Genomic DNA, 15,281 nt, shown 5'->3' with positions numbered 1-15,281 from the left:
CGGTCAATTCCTTCACGTGTTTTACACGAGACACTATTGGTTCAAATGGCTCTGAGCACTATGGGACTTAACATCTCAGGTCATCAGTCCCCCAGAACTTAGAACTACTTAAACCTAACTAACCTAAGGACATCACACACATCCATGCCCGAGGCAGGATTCGAACCTGCGACCGTAGCGGTCGCGCGGTTCCAGACTTCAGCGCCTAGAACCGCTGGGCCACCATCGGCCGGCCGAGACACTATTCCTCCTCCAATGACTTGGTTAAAAAGGAGACGTAAAGATCTGAATTTCTTGTTTTCCATGAACTGAGAACTGACAGCTCAGTCTCAGACGTAACGACCATTCCACGAAATCGGCCTGTATGATGAAGGTTCTTCTACCACTACTGTTTCTCTATGTTTTTGTTACAGTTTTAGAAGTTCATTTTCCAGTTTTTCGTTTTATTCGCAATAGCAAAATAACAGTTTGGCTGAAGATAAACGAATGGCAAAACTTTGTTGGTCGGTTGGTTGATTTGGGGGAGGGGACCAAACCGCGAGGTCATCGGTCCCATCAATTAGGGAAGGAAGGGCAATGAAGGAAGCATCCTGGCATTTGCCGTCAGCGGTTTAGGGAAATGGTCGGACGCGTCTGAATCGTCGTCCACCCGAACCAAAACTTTGTAATGTGGATTATACCGAGTCGAATCGCACATAGGGAAGGCTCGCAGAAGATGATATTAAGGAACAGTATCCTTTGCAGAAAGATTTTCAGCGATCGCAGTTACACCTCGTGATATATATTCAACATTGTTGTTCACAAACGATATTTAGCTTTATGGTTGATTTCGATTTTTATCATTTACAACCCTCGTTATTGTTACAGTTGCATATGGAACAGGTGTTTTAGACGAGGTTACAAGTTTCTTGAGTAACAATATCAACAATGAGATTTTATGAGCCCTTAAAGAAGTCGAAATGGTCATAAAGCAAATGTTTAGCGTCAGGACTATTAGATAAATTATTAAAAAAATTGATGGCAGCGTTGGCTCGTTTGAGAATATTCTTTACGTGATCTTCTACAACCCTCCGGTGGAATGAAGATTTGATCCTTAACAACTGCTCCTTTTAATCCATAATGTAGCTAAGGTAATTTTCGCCGGATTACGAGTTCGAAACCACTCTTATGTTAGTGTTCTCTTCTTTCGGGAAGAATAATTAGACAGAAGAAAAAGCTTGCAATGTAATTACACGAACCATAGGTGCAGGTTATTGAATCGTCCCTTGCTGGTACGTGATATATCACCAAAATTCCAGACCACTTGTGAATTATGTTAAAATACTTTCCCCATGGGAGGAAACCAGGATGAAACATTAATTTAAGGCAGCTGTGTGCTTGTAGATTCCCGCTAACCGCAAACCAAGCTCAACAATACTTTCTTGCGGATCTGGCAGAAACTGGTTGACAGGAAGAGACAAGCATCATTAACACCAACACCGCATACGAGATGTAAAACCCAACTTACTGTCGGTATTTGATTTCAAAGGGCATTTTCAACCGCGGTGCCAATGTGGATTAGTTCCAATGAATCCCCAAAGATAGGATTGTATTGCGAAGGTACGCTTTGTATCTATATCCATTGAAACTAAGAATGCGCCAAATAATAATGGTGCGAATCTACTTGTAAGTAACGTTTGTTGAAAGATATTCTGCTGACTAATAATGGTTACATTCTAACAATTAGACTATTAAGGCGGCTGTAGCGATGCGACAGCTCAATAATGATGTCGATTCCGTGCATTGTAGAGGAAACTGAGGGGAGATACGTGTTTGCATTTTGAAATATTCGTTACTCCGAAGAATACTTGGCAGTTTCTGCGTGTACCTGCCATCTGCTTATATGATCTTATGAATGTTTACAAGCAGTTGTTTTGGAACATGCCAGACGGTATGAGCACTCAGTATGGTGATAATGAGCATTCTGTTACGTCAGAAGATTACACGGTGATGATGTTTACTGCCATTAGGTTGTGTGAGGATTACTCTGAGGGGTCTCGAAACTGAGTATGCTATAACGACTGAAGATCAGTGGGACCTTGTACTGATGCATTAATGCATTTTCCGCGCAAACACACACGCTGTAAAACTGCTTCCGAATCCAGGCATATTTCTCAACGCTGCCAACACAACTGCAAGCATCACAGATCGGTTTACCTTCGAACGCCACTTGTAGAAGGTTTTAGTTTGGGCTCCCCGGTTAAAAAGTGACCTTGATTTGTAACTTTTCCACACTACCACAGAACCGTCCTTGAACACTTTGTTGTTATTAGGGGTATCCCAGATCCTTATCACTTTGATTTAATTTTTTTTCCACTGTTCACATAGATGTCCTATTATCATTATTGTTACCTCGATTTAAATATGTGTTCACGGGGCGCCTAATTACTCCGGAAATTCATATTTATGGGACAAAACTGTGCTGTTCAGTTTCACTGCTGCGATCAACTGTCACAAAAATGTGTATAAAGTACTTCACTCCCTATGTGTCATCCGTGAACTTTGTGTAATGCATCCCACTAGATATTTCTTTCTAAACCTGATACATCTCTTTCGGAGAAACGAATTTAACTAACATCACCTCAACACAATTTCGACATATGTAGGTTTTACCTGTATTTGATTTGTAAACAGCTGTAAATATGATGATTGCATATTGTGAATATTCGGTTAACATTGGCGCTACCAAAATCAAATGTTCTTTATGAAGTGTTTTTCGCAGGCTGAAAATTACTTTAGAAACCGTATAAGTTCGTTATGCTACACGATATGTAACGGTTATGGTTAATCAGCTAGCAGAATTCCTTTGGAACTTTGAACCTTCACTCGAAAAAGTACGTCCAAAAGACAATACACCGTTCGATAGTCGAAACTCACGGATACTTCCAACGTAAAATACGCAATACTTTCGTAAAATAAATGCTAAAATCGACCGAAGAAATAACACTCATCTACAGAATCAATAATTAAGACTCTGAAACAGACAAAAAGTACTTGAAAATCATTCAGTACGTACTTGCACCTTATTTGTTGAGACGTAAACCGCCACAGCGTCGGAAATTCATCCGTAATATTTTGTATCTATTGAATACAGATGTAACACTGGTAGAAATACGCAACGAGAGGTTACAAACAAAGATGTTACTGGCACTTCCTTTGTTTTGTGTAGCACGTAACAACCGTGTATACTTCTTTCATTATTATATACCATAGAACTTATAATTTACCAGTAAGATGCTGTTGCCTGGATTATTGACGGATATAAACGCCGATGCGCAATATCTATGTCTCGCAGCGCATTCCAAAGCTTACGTTAATGAAGTTGAATCTGTGAGTACATCGTCCAAGACGAAGACAAAAGAAAAGCGACGGCTGTGTTTTGTTCGCAAAAAAATATCGCTGTACTGAAACACGGGAGCGTGTCCGCTATCAGCGAGCGCAGAGCCGCATAGGGACGCCCTAGACAGCCGACGCCCACGCAACGACGCCGCGCCCCTGACACGCCCACCACAGCCGACGCGGCCGCCGTCCGCGACTTTAAAATTCACCTGTTGACTCGTAAGCCGCACGTCTCCCGATGCCGCATGCGTTGTTGGTGGGGAGAATGGGGGGGGGGGGGGGGGAGAGGAGAAGACAGTGGTTGTGAGCGCTGGGGGAGGTGGGGGGGAGTCGGAGGGAAAACACATCAAAACAATTCCCCACCCCCGCCGTCGTTCTCCTCGTTCCGTCTCAAGAGGCACACTCGTCAATGAAGGCATCGAGCAAGAAAAGGGACACAGTCGGCGGTAAGGGATCACACAGCGCAGCGACTTACCTTGTGAACGCTGCTCGGCTTCCTTTTATGCGACATCTTCATCGGTGGTGACAGTTGGTCGACTCGCTCTCTCCGATTACTCGGCAGTGCGGGCGCAGTCTTCAGTCAGCGGGCCGGGTCGCATCTAGCACACTTTTCTTGTGACACGAGGAAAAATGACGACCAAGTTTCTTTTGATTTTTAACGCGTAAGTCTGAGGGTACGCTGGTTGTTCCGAAGAGGTAGAGAATGTGGTTCTGTATGCGGATTCGAAACTGTCAAAGGTGGTACACAAAGAGGCTACGGTGTGCCATCGTCGGTAACAGTAGGCTAGGGCAGATTACTGTTTGTCGAGAACTTAAACGCTATCACTGTCGGAGGCGGCGCGAGGTGCCGAACGAGATAGTGCAGCATCCGGCGTCATGGTGTCGTGAGGTACACACGCGAATCACACTGGCGACGAGTGACGACGTGTTATCCGCACAGCGACGCCGGCGAGTAGCGAGGTGGTACGGGTGTAGCGCCGGCAGAGGCGGAGGAGGAGGGGGGAGGAGCACACGTGCGGCGGTCAGCTGAGAGCGTGGCCGGCGCCGGCGCGTGTCGCTGCTCGCTGCGGAGGTTGGTCGCGCACTGAGGCGGCGCTCGGCGTGCCGTGCTGCGCCCGGCCGTGCGGCCCCGCTCGCCGGCGTACGGCCCCCCGTCGGGCTGGCCCCCCTACCCGCCCCCGCCGCGCCCCCGCCGCCGCCCGCGCGCGCGCTCACCCCTCCGGCGCGCTCGCAGCCAAGGTTTTCTTCCCTTCTCTCCCAGGCCCCCCCTCGCTGCCGCTGCCGGCGTTGCGGTGCGGTGGCCCGGCTCGTAGCGAGCGGGCGCTGAAATTCGGAGCGGCCGTCGGGGGCCGGGCGCGCCGCCCATCCCACGCGCACTCACACAGACGCCGCCGCCCACACCCCTCCCGCCCCCGCCCCACCCCACGCCGCCCCTCCCGGGCCGGGCCGGGCCGACACCGCAGCTCGATGTATCACTCTGTGTGCCGCCGCCGCCGCCGCCCGCTCTGTCTCTCTCGCTCCCCCGCGCCGCGCCGCACCGCACAGTAGAGAGAGCCCCCACCCCCTTCCTGCCCCTCGCGCACGCACGGCCCCAGTACTCTACAACTACCACTACAACTACAGCGACCGCACGCCGGCGCTGCGCTGCACCAGCCGCCGGCAGCGCGGCGGCAGAGGAGGGTAGGGAAGCGCATTTTGTAATAACCGCGGGGAGAGGGGGGCCTCACCCCTGGGGTGTGGGTGTGGGTGTGGGGCCGGCCCTACCCCCCTTACCGTCTGCGTTATCCCGGACTACACACACATTCGCACGTACTGCCGCCGGCGTCCCTCGCAGGCACTGACGCTGCACCGTTGGCGCCGCGCTTCTAACATCGCGCTCGCATCAATAGACGCGGTTTTCAGTCACGCTATTCAATAAGAACTCACTTCTCTCTCCGTCTTCCCCAATGCCGAGCGTCGTTCAGAGCGGGCGGTCACGATACTAGACTGTTTACTTGTCGCTACCTTGCTAATGTGAAAGCAAAACAGTTTCTGGGTCAGTCACTTGTTTATTTTGCCACTAAATCTTTCAATGATTCGCCGACCGCGGTGGCCACGCGGTTCTAGGCGCTGCAGTCCGGAACCGCGTGACTGCTACTGTCGCAGGTTCGAATCCTGCCTCGGGCATGGATGTGTGTGATGTCCTCAGTTTAGTGGACTGATGACCTCAGATGTTAAGTCCCATAGTGCCCAGAGCCATTTTGAACCTTTCAATGCTTCACACGACCATCTTCAGGTGCAAAATTGTTTACCGTATATTTCGGCGGAGAAGACGACCTTCAGATAAGACGAGGTCCATCCTGTAGCTGTAGCCGTCCGGGGTGGCCGAGCGGTTGTAGGCTCTACAGTCTGGAACCCCGCGACCGCAACGGTCGCAGGTTCGAATCCTGCCTCGGGCATGGATGTTTGTGATGTCCTTAGGTTAGTTAGGTTTAAGTAGTTCTAATTTCTAGGGGACTGATCATCTCAGAAGTTAAGTCCCATAGTGCTCAGAGCCATTTGAACCTGTAGCTGTAAATCTTTTCCTCATCCGTCAATGCTGCCACAAATGGTTTCAAAATGTTGGCAATGTGACTCGCCGATGCCACTATCTGATGAAAGAAGATAGGATCAGTAAAGTGGCGTGCAGGCAATGCACACCAAGCCCCAACCTTCTCATCATGCAATTGTGTCTTGTAGAAGTTATGTGCATTCTGCGCGACCCAGAATCTGTGGTTCTGTGAGTTGACGTAACCACTCAGGTGAAACCATGCTTCATCTCACGTAAAAAAACACACCGATGTCCAAGCCATATATAGTTATCTCGGTGAACAGCCACTCACAAAACTATAGGCGCTGAGGACCATCTGCTGGCTTTAGTGCTTGAACAATGGATACTCGGTAGAGATGCATGTGCAAGTCCAGGTGGAGTATTTGTTCGCATGGTCGGCGTGGTACGCAAGTCTACATCTATATCAATACTCTACAAACCACCGTGAGGTGCATGGCAGAGGGTACGCCCCATTGAACCGGTTAGTAGGATTTCTTCCATTCACAAACAGAGCGTGGGAAGAATGACTGAATGCCCCTGTGCATGCAGTAATTATCCTAACCTTTTCCTCACGATCCCTATGTGAGCGATACGTAGAGGGTTGTAGTATATCCTTAGAGTAATCATTTAAAGCCGGTTCTTGAAACTTTGTTAATAAAAACAGGCGACAGACATCGGCTTCATTTGGTAGGACTCTGAAGCATTTTGTAATGAACTATAAACATATTTTCTGATGCACTGGCACGCTCAAATGGTTCAAATGGCTGTAAGCACTATGGGACTTAATATCTGAGGTCATCAGTCCCCTAGACTTAGAACTACTTAAACCTAACTAACCTAAGGACATCACACACATCCATGCCCGAGGCAGGATTCGAACCTGCGACCGTAGCAGCAGGGCGGTTCCGGACTAAAGCGCCTAGAACCAATCGGACACACCGGCCGGCTCAAGGGCAGGTTTCGGAATGTTTTTTTGTCTTGTTCAAAACAGATCATGTCTGACGCCATTTTCGGATTAGTCATCGCATGGCACCCTTCGCAGGCGCCTTTAAATTTCTCAGCAATCAACTGACCATAACGTTTCCACGACTTTGTGGTCATGTAACTTTCCACAATGAACACCCGCTGCTCCACTGCCAGTACCATCGTCCTCTTTGCACTGCTCCACTTAACACTGCCACTGCCTGTACTACGCTCTGAACCGGTGTGGATCACTTGACGGGCGTACAGGTGGTATATTAAAAAATGTTCAAATGTGTGTGAATCCCTATCTCACCAAACTGCTGAGGTCATCGGTCCCGCCGCGCGGGATTAGCCGAGCGGTCTGGGCGCTGCAGTCATGGACTGCGCGGCTGGTCCCGGCGGGTTCGAGTCCTCCCTCGGGCATGGGTGTGTGTGTTTGTCCTTAGGATAATTTAGGTTAAGTAGTGTGTAAGCTTAGGGACTGATGACCTTAGCAGTTTAGTCCCATAACATTTCACACACATTCGAACATTTTTTCATCGGTCCCGAGACTTACCCACTACTTGAACTAACTTACACTAAGAACAAGACACACACCCTTGCCCGAGGGAGGACTCGAACCTCCGGCGGGGTGTTACATTCGTTACGGGGTTTGGTTATATGTATACTTTTACGTCCAGTCGTATTCACTCGTCTGGGCCACTTTTATTTGCCCCAATCTGTAGTTTTACCGTATGTCCGTTCTATTAGACGACCCCCAAACTATCAATAACCTGTAATTTTAGTTTAGAACAGCTATCATCTGGATAATAATACGCACACAGGATCAGGTAATGACCTTGAGTATTTATAAAAGTGTCGTTTTGGTTATTCAGCTCTACGGACATACTCGCTCTGTAGTACTGAGCAAATGGTAGGTTGCACACACCATCAAGCAAAAGCCTCCTTCTGCACTGTTACGGTTTTGCTTGTAGAGGCACTGCCGAATAACGAAGTTGCATGAACAGCTAACAAGTACTGTTGTAGGTTGTGTTGTGTCTTCGAATAATTTGTACTGAAGGTGTAACTAGCGAAACATTTGCAAGGTGTTTGCCTAATGATGGAACCCACAAAAGGAAGAAAATAGAAGCAAGATTCAAGTTTCAGGTCATAAAACAGGCTAAAGAATCGAAGAACGGTGCTGTAGCAAGGGCTTTCAATATAACAGAGAACATGGTAAGAAATTGGCGAAAGAATGAAAATGTTATTAAAAAACGCCATTCAAATAGTGTTCTACGAGGGGAGGAATAGCTTGCTGGCCAGATTTAGAAAATAGCGTTGTAGAATGGGTACAAGAACACAGGCAGATTTATTATATTGTTACAAGAAATATGATTAGAGCTTATGCGCTGAAGTTGGCACGATCCAGTTCAGAGCACGGCAAAGAATGTAAAGCAACAGTAGGTTGGTGCAATCCTTTTATGTACAGGAAATACCTGGCAGAAAACAAAAATTGTGCAGAAGTTACCAAAAGATCTTGACCATAAAGATACGAGTTTTCTTACGTTTGCTTTCCACAATCTCATACTAGAAATATAGAGAAACACCGATGAACTTCGATATAATAAACAACAGAACGCTGGAAACAAAAGACGCAAAAACTGTTCAAGTCAGAAGCACAGACCACGAAAAGACCAGGTTTACAGTAGTACTGACATGCATAGCAAATGCAAGATGACCTATGGTTATTTTCAAACGAAAAACCATTCCTAAAATAAAATTTTCACCAGACATTTTTGTTCATTTTCACGAAAAGCGATGGATGGACGAGAATGGTGTAAAATTGTGGATGGGAAACGTGTGGCAGAGGCGACCACAGCACGAAGCAATTCTAAGGTTACTGTTATGACAGTAGTTTGACTACATGCTGTAACCCTTAGCTCTTCAAAAACCACATTCTTGAACTATGGAACGATTGCATGATGAGTGGCGAGTAGCCGTATATGAAAGGTGGTGCTACGCAGTCTGCGTCACTTGATATTTTGTGTGATTTCGTGATCAAATCATGGGAAAAAGTGAAAGTGGACAAAGTGATCAAATACATAAAATAGTGTGGGATTTCCAATGCTATGGATGGCACCGAGAACTATTTGTTATGGGGTACCAATGCGAAAGCGGAAATTGATTCACAAGGTGCAGTATGGAATACATATGGCGAGCTTCTCTACAACGAAAGTGAGGATGTACTTGAGGACTGCTTTCCTTAGAAAACTGCGAGGATTTTGCAGCTTTTTAAATGCGCTGGTGAGTGATTTATTTCATTTTATAGTAGTTTTAATTTATAACATTTCAATAAAAAATATATTACATCTGTCGTTTAAGACGAACCCCACTTTGGGTGCCTTTTTTTAATGTTTCAAATATCGTCGTATCTGCCGAAATGTACAGTATTTACTTGGCTGACGTTGGTGAAGAGTACAGACGTCTTTTCACAGTAGCAGACTAAAGGCATTGCAGGTTATTTTGCGTCTTTTGCTATTGAAAAAAATTGTTTATTTAGAAAAGCCACGTTAGAGGTTAAAAAACATGAATGTCTGATAGTGAATTTTACTTACGGAGACGGTAGAGTTTTAAAAAGTCTGCTTGCTGTTATCTGATGTGTGTACTCTCCACTGCATATTGCATTTATACTGCCACTCCAAAGATGTTACAATGTTACAGATATGTTTGGTTACGTTGGATATAGAGATAAAAGATCGGATAGTTTCTACATACGTGTTTTTCTTTTTTTTAAAAAAATATGAATGTACTGCACCAAAATTTTGACATGTGCACAATCCAGTTATATTACGTAATTACACATACAATATTTCCTGTAAATATGAATGGTCTTCAGCACGAAACACGGAAATAATGGTTAAATGTTTGTGTACATAAATATGTTTTCCATTTGGTTTTAAAAATGTGAATGGGTTGCGCACTTCAGTTGTTATATTAATTTCTTACGTAAGAGAATCCCCCCCATGAACCATGGACCTTGCCGTTGGTGGGGAGGCTTGCGTGCCTCAGCGATACAGATAGCCGTACCGTAGGTGCAACCACAACGGAGGGGTATCTGTTGAGAGGCCAGACAAACGTGTGGTTCCTGAAGAGGGGCAGCAGCCTTTTCAGTAGTTGCAAGGGCAACAGTCTGGATGATTGACTGATCTGGCCTTGTAACAATAACCAAAACGGCCTTGCTGTGCTGGTACTGCGAACGGCTGAAAGCAAGGGGAAACTACAGCCGTAATTTTTCCCGAGGGCATGCAGCTTTACTGTATGATTACATGATGATGGCGTCCTCTTGGGTAAAATATTCCGGAGGTAAAATAGTCCCCCATTCGGATCTCCGGGCGGGGACTACTCAAGAGGATGTCGTTATCAGGCGAAAGAAAACTGGCGTTCTACGGATCGGAGCGTGGAATGTCAGATCCCTTAATCGGGCAGGTAGGTTAGAAAATTTAAAAAGGGAAATGGATAGGTTGAAGTTGGATATAGTGGGAATTAGTGAAGTTCGGTGGCAGGAGGAACAAGACTTCTGGTCAGGTGACTACAGGGTTATAAACACAAAATCAAATAGGGGTAATGCAGGAGTAGGTTTAATAATGAATAGGAAAATAGGAATGCGGGTAAGCTACTACAAACAGCATAGTGAACGCATTATTGTGGCCAAGATAGATACGGAGCCCACACCTACTACAGTAGTACAAGTTTATATGCCGACTAGCTCTGCAGATGACGAAGAAATTGAAGAAATGTATGATGAAATAAAAGAAATTATTCAGATTGTGAAGGGAGACGAAAATTTAATAGTCATGGGTGACTGGAATTCGAGTGTAGGAAAAGGGAGAGAAGGAAACATAGTAGGTGAATATGGATTGGGGGACAGAAATGAAAGAGGAAGCCGCCTGGTCGAATTTTGCACAGAGCACAACATAATTATAACTAACACTTGGTTTAAGAATCATGAAAGAAGGTTGTATACATGGAAGAACCCTGGAGATACTAAAAGGTATCAGATAGATTATATAATGGTAAGACAGAGATTTAGGAACCAGGTTTTAAATTGTAAGACATTTCCAGGGGCAGATGTGGACTCTGACCACAATCTATTGGTTATGACCTGTAGATTAAAACTGAAGAAACTGCAAAAAGGTGGGAATTTAAGGAGATGGGACCTGGATAAACTAAAAGAACCAGAGGTTGTACAGAGATTCAGGGAGAGCATAAGGGAGCAATTGACAGGAATGGGGGAAATAAATACAGTAGAAGAAGAATGGGTAGCTTTGAGGGATGAAGTAGTGAAGGCAGCAGAGGATCAAGTAGGTAAAAAGACGAGGGCTGGTAGAAATCCTTGGGTAACAGAAGAAATATTGAATTCAATTGATGAAAGGAGAAAATATAAAAATGCAGTAAGTGAAACAGGCAAAAAGGAATACAAACGTCTCAAAAATGAGATCGACAGGAAGTGCAAAATGGCTAAGCAGGGATGGCTAGAGGACAAATGCAAGGATGTAGAGGCCTATCTCACTAGGGGTAAGATAGATACCGCCTACAGGAAAATTAAAGAGACCTTTGGAGAGAAGAGAACCACTTGTATGAATATCAAGAGCTCAGATGGAAACCCAGTTCTAAGCAAAGAAGGGAAAGCAGAAAGGTGGAAGGAGTATATAGAGGGTCTATACAAGGGCGATGTACTTGAGGACAATATTATGGAAATGGAAGAGGATGTAGATGAAGATGAAATGGGAGATATGATACTGCGTGAAGAGTTTGACAGAGCACTGAAAGACCTGAGTCGAAACAAGGCCCCCGGAGTAGACAATATTCCATTGGAACTACTGACGGCCGTGGGAGAGCCAGTCCTGACAAAACTCTACCATCTGGTGAGCAAGATGTATGAAACAGGCGAAATACCCTCAGACTTCAAGAAGAATATAATAATTCCAATCCCAAAGAAAGCAGGTGTTGACAGATGTGAAAATTACCGAACTATCAGCTTAATAAGTCACAGCTGCAAAATACTAACACGAATTCTTTATAGACGAATGGAAAAACTAGTAGAAGCCAACCTCGGGGAAGATCAGTTTGGATTCCGTAGAAACACTGGAACACGTGAGGCAATACTGACCTTACGACTTATCTTAGAAGAAAGATTAAGGAAAGGCAAACCCACATTTCTAGCATTTGTAGACTTAGAGAAAGCTTTTGACAATGTTGACTGGAATACTCTCTTTCAAATTCTAAAGGTGTCAGGGGTAAAATACAGGGAGCGAAAGGCTATTTACAATTTGTACAGAAACCAGATGGCAGTTATAAGAGTCGAGGGACTTGAAAGGGAAGCAGTGGTTGGGAAGGGAGTAAGACAGGGTTGTAGCCTCTCCCCGATGTTGTTCAATCTGTATATTGAGCAAGCAGTAAAGGAAACAAAAGAAAAATTCGGAGTAGGTATTAAAATTCATGGAGAAGAAATAAAAACTTTGAGGTTCGCCGATGACATTGTAATTCTGTCAGAGACAGCAAAGGACTTGGAAGAGCAGTTGAATGGAATGGACAGTGTCTTGAAAGGAGGATATAAGATGAACATCAACAAAAGCAAAACAAGGATAATGGAATGTAGTCTAATTAAGTCAGGTGATGCTGAGGGAATTAGATTAGGAAATGAGGCACTTGAAGTAGTAAAGGAGTTTTGCTATTTGGGGAGCAAAATAACTGATGATGGTCGAAGTAGAGAGGATATAAAATGTAGGCTGGCAATGGCAAGGAAAGCGTTTCTGAAGAAGAGAAATTTGTTAACATCCAGTATTGATTTAAGTGTCAGGAAGTCATTTGTGAAAGTATTTGTATGGAGTGTAGCCATGTATGGAAGTGAAACATGGACGGTAAATAGTTTGGACAAGAAGAGAATAGAAGCTTTCGAAATGTGGTGCTACAGAAGAATGCTGAAGATTAGATGGGTAGATCACATAACTAATGAGGAAGTATTGAATAGGATTGGGGAGAAGAGAAGTTTGTGGCACAACTTGACCAGAAGAAGGGATCGGTTGGTAGGACATGTTCTGAGGCATCAAGGGATCACCAATTTAGTATTGGAGGGCAGCGTGGAGGGTAAAAATCGTAGAGGGAGACCAAGAGATGAATACACTAAGCAGATTCAGAAGGATGTAGGTTGCAGTAGGTACTGGGAGATGAAAAAGCTTGCACAGGATAGAGTAGCATGGAGAGCTGCATCAAACCAGTCTCAGGACTGAAGACCACAACAACAACAACAACGTAAGAGAATATCACGACAGATCATGTACATGTATTTTTGGTTGAACTCATTGGCGGATGAATGGGAGTGGTTACATTAATTGCTGAATTGTGAATGTGACGTATCGAACGTGCATTAAAGTTAATTATGCTATAACATACGCTACTACGAGAGAATTGAGATTACCAATAAACACAGGCATCCGTGAGGCGGAACAAGAAGGGACACTTACCCCTTCTTGCAATACTGACTCCTTGTTCATTTGGAATTCTGACCTTTATCTGGACACGATTGTCTGGGGTGCTACACCACAGATTTAACAATGCCCACTGCCACGGGAAACACTGCGTCTTTAGCAAGCTGTAAAGCTCTGGTTTGTATTGCTGTCAGCATGCTGACAGCGCGCCGGCGTTTTCGGTGCTGTTTTTCAGTAAAGACAGATGCGGAGCTCTAGAGAACTGCCGAAATACAGTGTGTCTCTAAAGTCACTATCCATTTCGATGAAAACCCTAATTTGTGTTTCTTTTCTCTGCACAGAAACGGGTTGCCATTGTTTGTGCATGGGTACGCGAATTGCCATATAAAGACGCCAGAGCGGAATTTACCCTTAAATTCCACAATCAAGCGCACACATTCGCCTGCTTGTGAACAAATTTAAGCGTACCGGCAGTTTGTGTGATGAGGCACGTCGTGGACAACCAGGCGTATCGGCAAAAAACAGTCCAGAGTCCGAAGGCATCAACTCGACGCCTCAGTAGGGAACTGAATGTCCCTCGCAAAAACAGTGTGGAAAATCCTACTTTTCACTCTACGAAAACGACCTTATCACAGTCAAGTTCTGCCCCATCTTAAAAGCGAGAAATTCGCCTGTCGTCGGGCAATGTGTTATGACCTCCTGGAATCTGTAGAGAACGAGAATTTAAAGGGCAACATTTTATTCTCCGATGAAACCACATTGCACGCCTGTGGGAAAGTGTAAACACAACAGCCAAATATGAGCATATGAAGAACCACATGAGGTATCGGAGTGGGAACGTGATACACCGAAGGACAATGTTTGGTTGATTATGACAAAAGCAGACCGCCCATTTAGCCGGCGAATTAGTGTCGAGCCGGCCGGAGTGGCCGAGCGGTTCTAGGCGCTACAGTCTAGAGCCGCGTGACCGCTACGGTCGCAGGTTCGAATCCTGCCTCGGGCATGGATGTGTGTGATGTCCTTAGGTTAGTTAGGTTTAAGTGGTTCTAAGTTCTAGGGGACTGATGACCACAGCAGTTAAGTCCCATAGTGCTCAGAGCCATTTGAACCATTTTTTTGATTAGTGTCGAGGTCCGGTGTGGCGGCCAGTCTGTGGATGGTATTTAAGGCGGTTTTCCATCTGCCTCGGCGAATGTGGGCTGGTTCCCCGTATTCCGCCTCAGTTACACTACGTCGGCGATTGCTGCGCAAACACTTTCTCCACATACGCGTACACCATAATTACTCTTCCATGCAAACATTGGGGTTACATTTGTCTGGTGTGAGACGTTCCTGGAGAGGGGAGGGGGGGGGGGGCACAATAACCCAGGGTTCCGTGTGGGGCGGCGGTGGGGTGAGTGGACTGCTGTAGCCTGTTGTGGGGTTGTGTACCACTGAGGGCTAAGGCGAGGACGAAGCCTCTCCATCGTTTCTAGGTACCCAGTTCAATACAGTACAATTACAAATGTAAAACTGTATGACCCAATTGTCTTTGCAACTAACAGGTAACAGTTACCTCGACATGTTAGAACTGTTCCTCGAACCGCAGCTTCAGGATGATGGCATACTGGATACAGTTATGTTTCAGTAAGATGGTGCGTCTCCACGTTTTGCACACATCGACCGCGAGTACCCGAACAGAACCTTTCCAGGGAGGAGGATAGGCAGAGGATCACCTCGGCTATGGACTTCCCGTTCGCCAGACCTTACTCAAATGGTGCAAATGGCTCTGAGCACTATGGGACTTAACATCTGAGGCCATCAGCCCCCTAGAACTTAGAACTACTTAAACCTAACTAACCTAAGGACATCACACACATCGATGTCCGAGGCAGGATTAGAACCTGCCACCGTAGCGGTCGCGC

At 45.6% G+C, this 15,281-nt stretch overlaps 2 protein-coding genes across 4 annotated transcripts in view; one reads left to right on the top strand and one right to left on the bottom strand.

Moving 5' to 3' along the window:
* The window catches only part of LOC126416268 (nucleolar protein 4-like), a 436,257-nt gene extending 431,800 nt beyond the window's left edge, over positions 1–4,457 (bottom strand). For all 3 annotated transcript variants that reach the window (XM_050083904.1, XM_050083902.1, XM_050083903.1), the window contains exon 1: positions 3,854–4,457. In XM_050083904.1, coding sequence (XP_049939861.1) covers positions 3,854–3,895 — 42 coding nt within the window. In that variant the 5' untranslated portion in view covers positions 3,896–4,457. The remainder of the gene's footprint in view (positions 1–3,853) is intronic.
* LOC126417136 (uncharacterized) overlaps positions 4,255–15,281 on the top strand; it is a 56,825-nt gene continuing 45,798 nt past the window's right edge. Inside the window, exons 1-3 of the mRNA XM_050085033.1 lie at positions 4,255–4,262; positions 4,468–4,617; positions 4,715–5,058. Of these exons, the coding sequence (XP_049940990.1) occupies positions 4,255–4,262; positions 4,468–4,617; positions 4,715–5,058 (502 nt within the window). The remainder of the gene's footprint in view (positions 4,263–4,467; positions 4,618–4,714; positions 5,059–15,281) is intronic.

This window comes from Schistocerca serialis, chromosome 8, assembly GCF_023864345.2.
Source record: "Schistocerca serialis cubense isolate TAMUIC-IGC-003099 chromosome 8, iqSchSeri2.2, whole genome shotgun sequence".
In the NCBI taxonomy this organism is placed as follows: domain Eukaryota; kingdom Metazoa; phylum Arthropoda; class Insecta; order Orthoptera; family Acrididae; genus Schistocerca; species Schistocerca serialis.
This window is presented reverse-complemented; position numbering and strand designations above follow the sequence as displayed.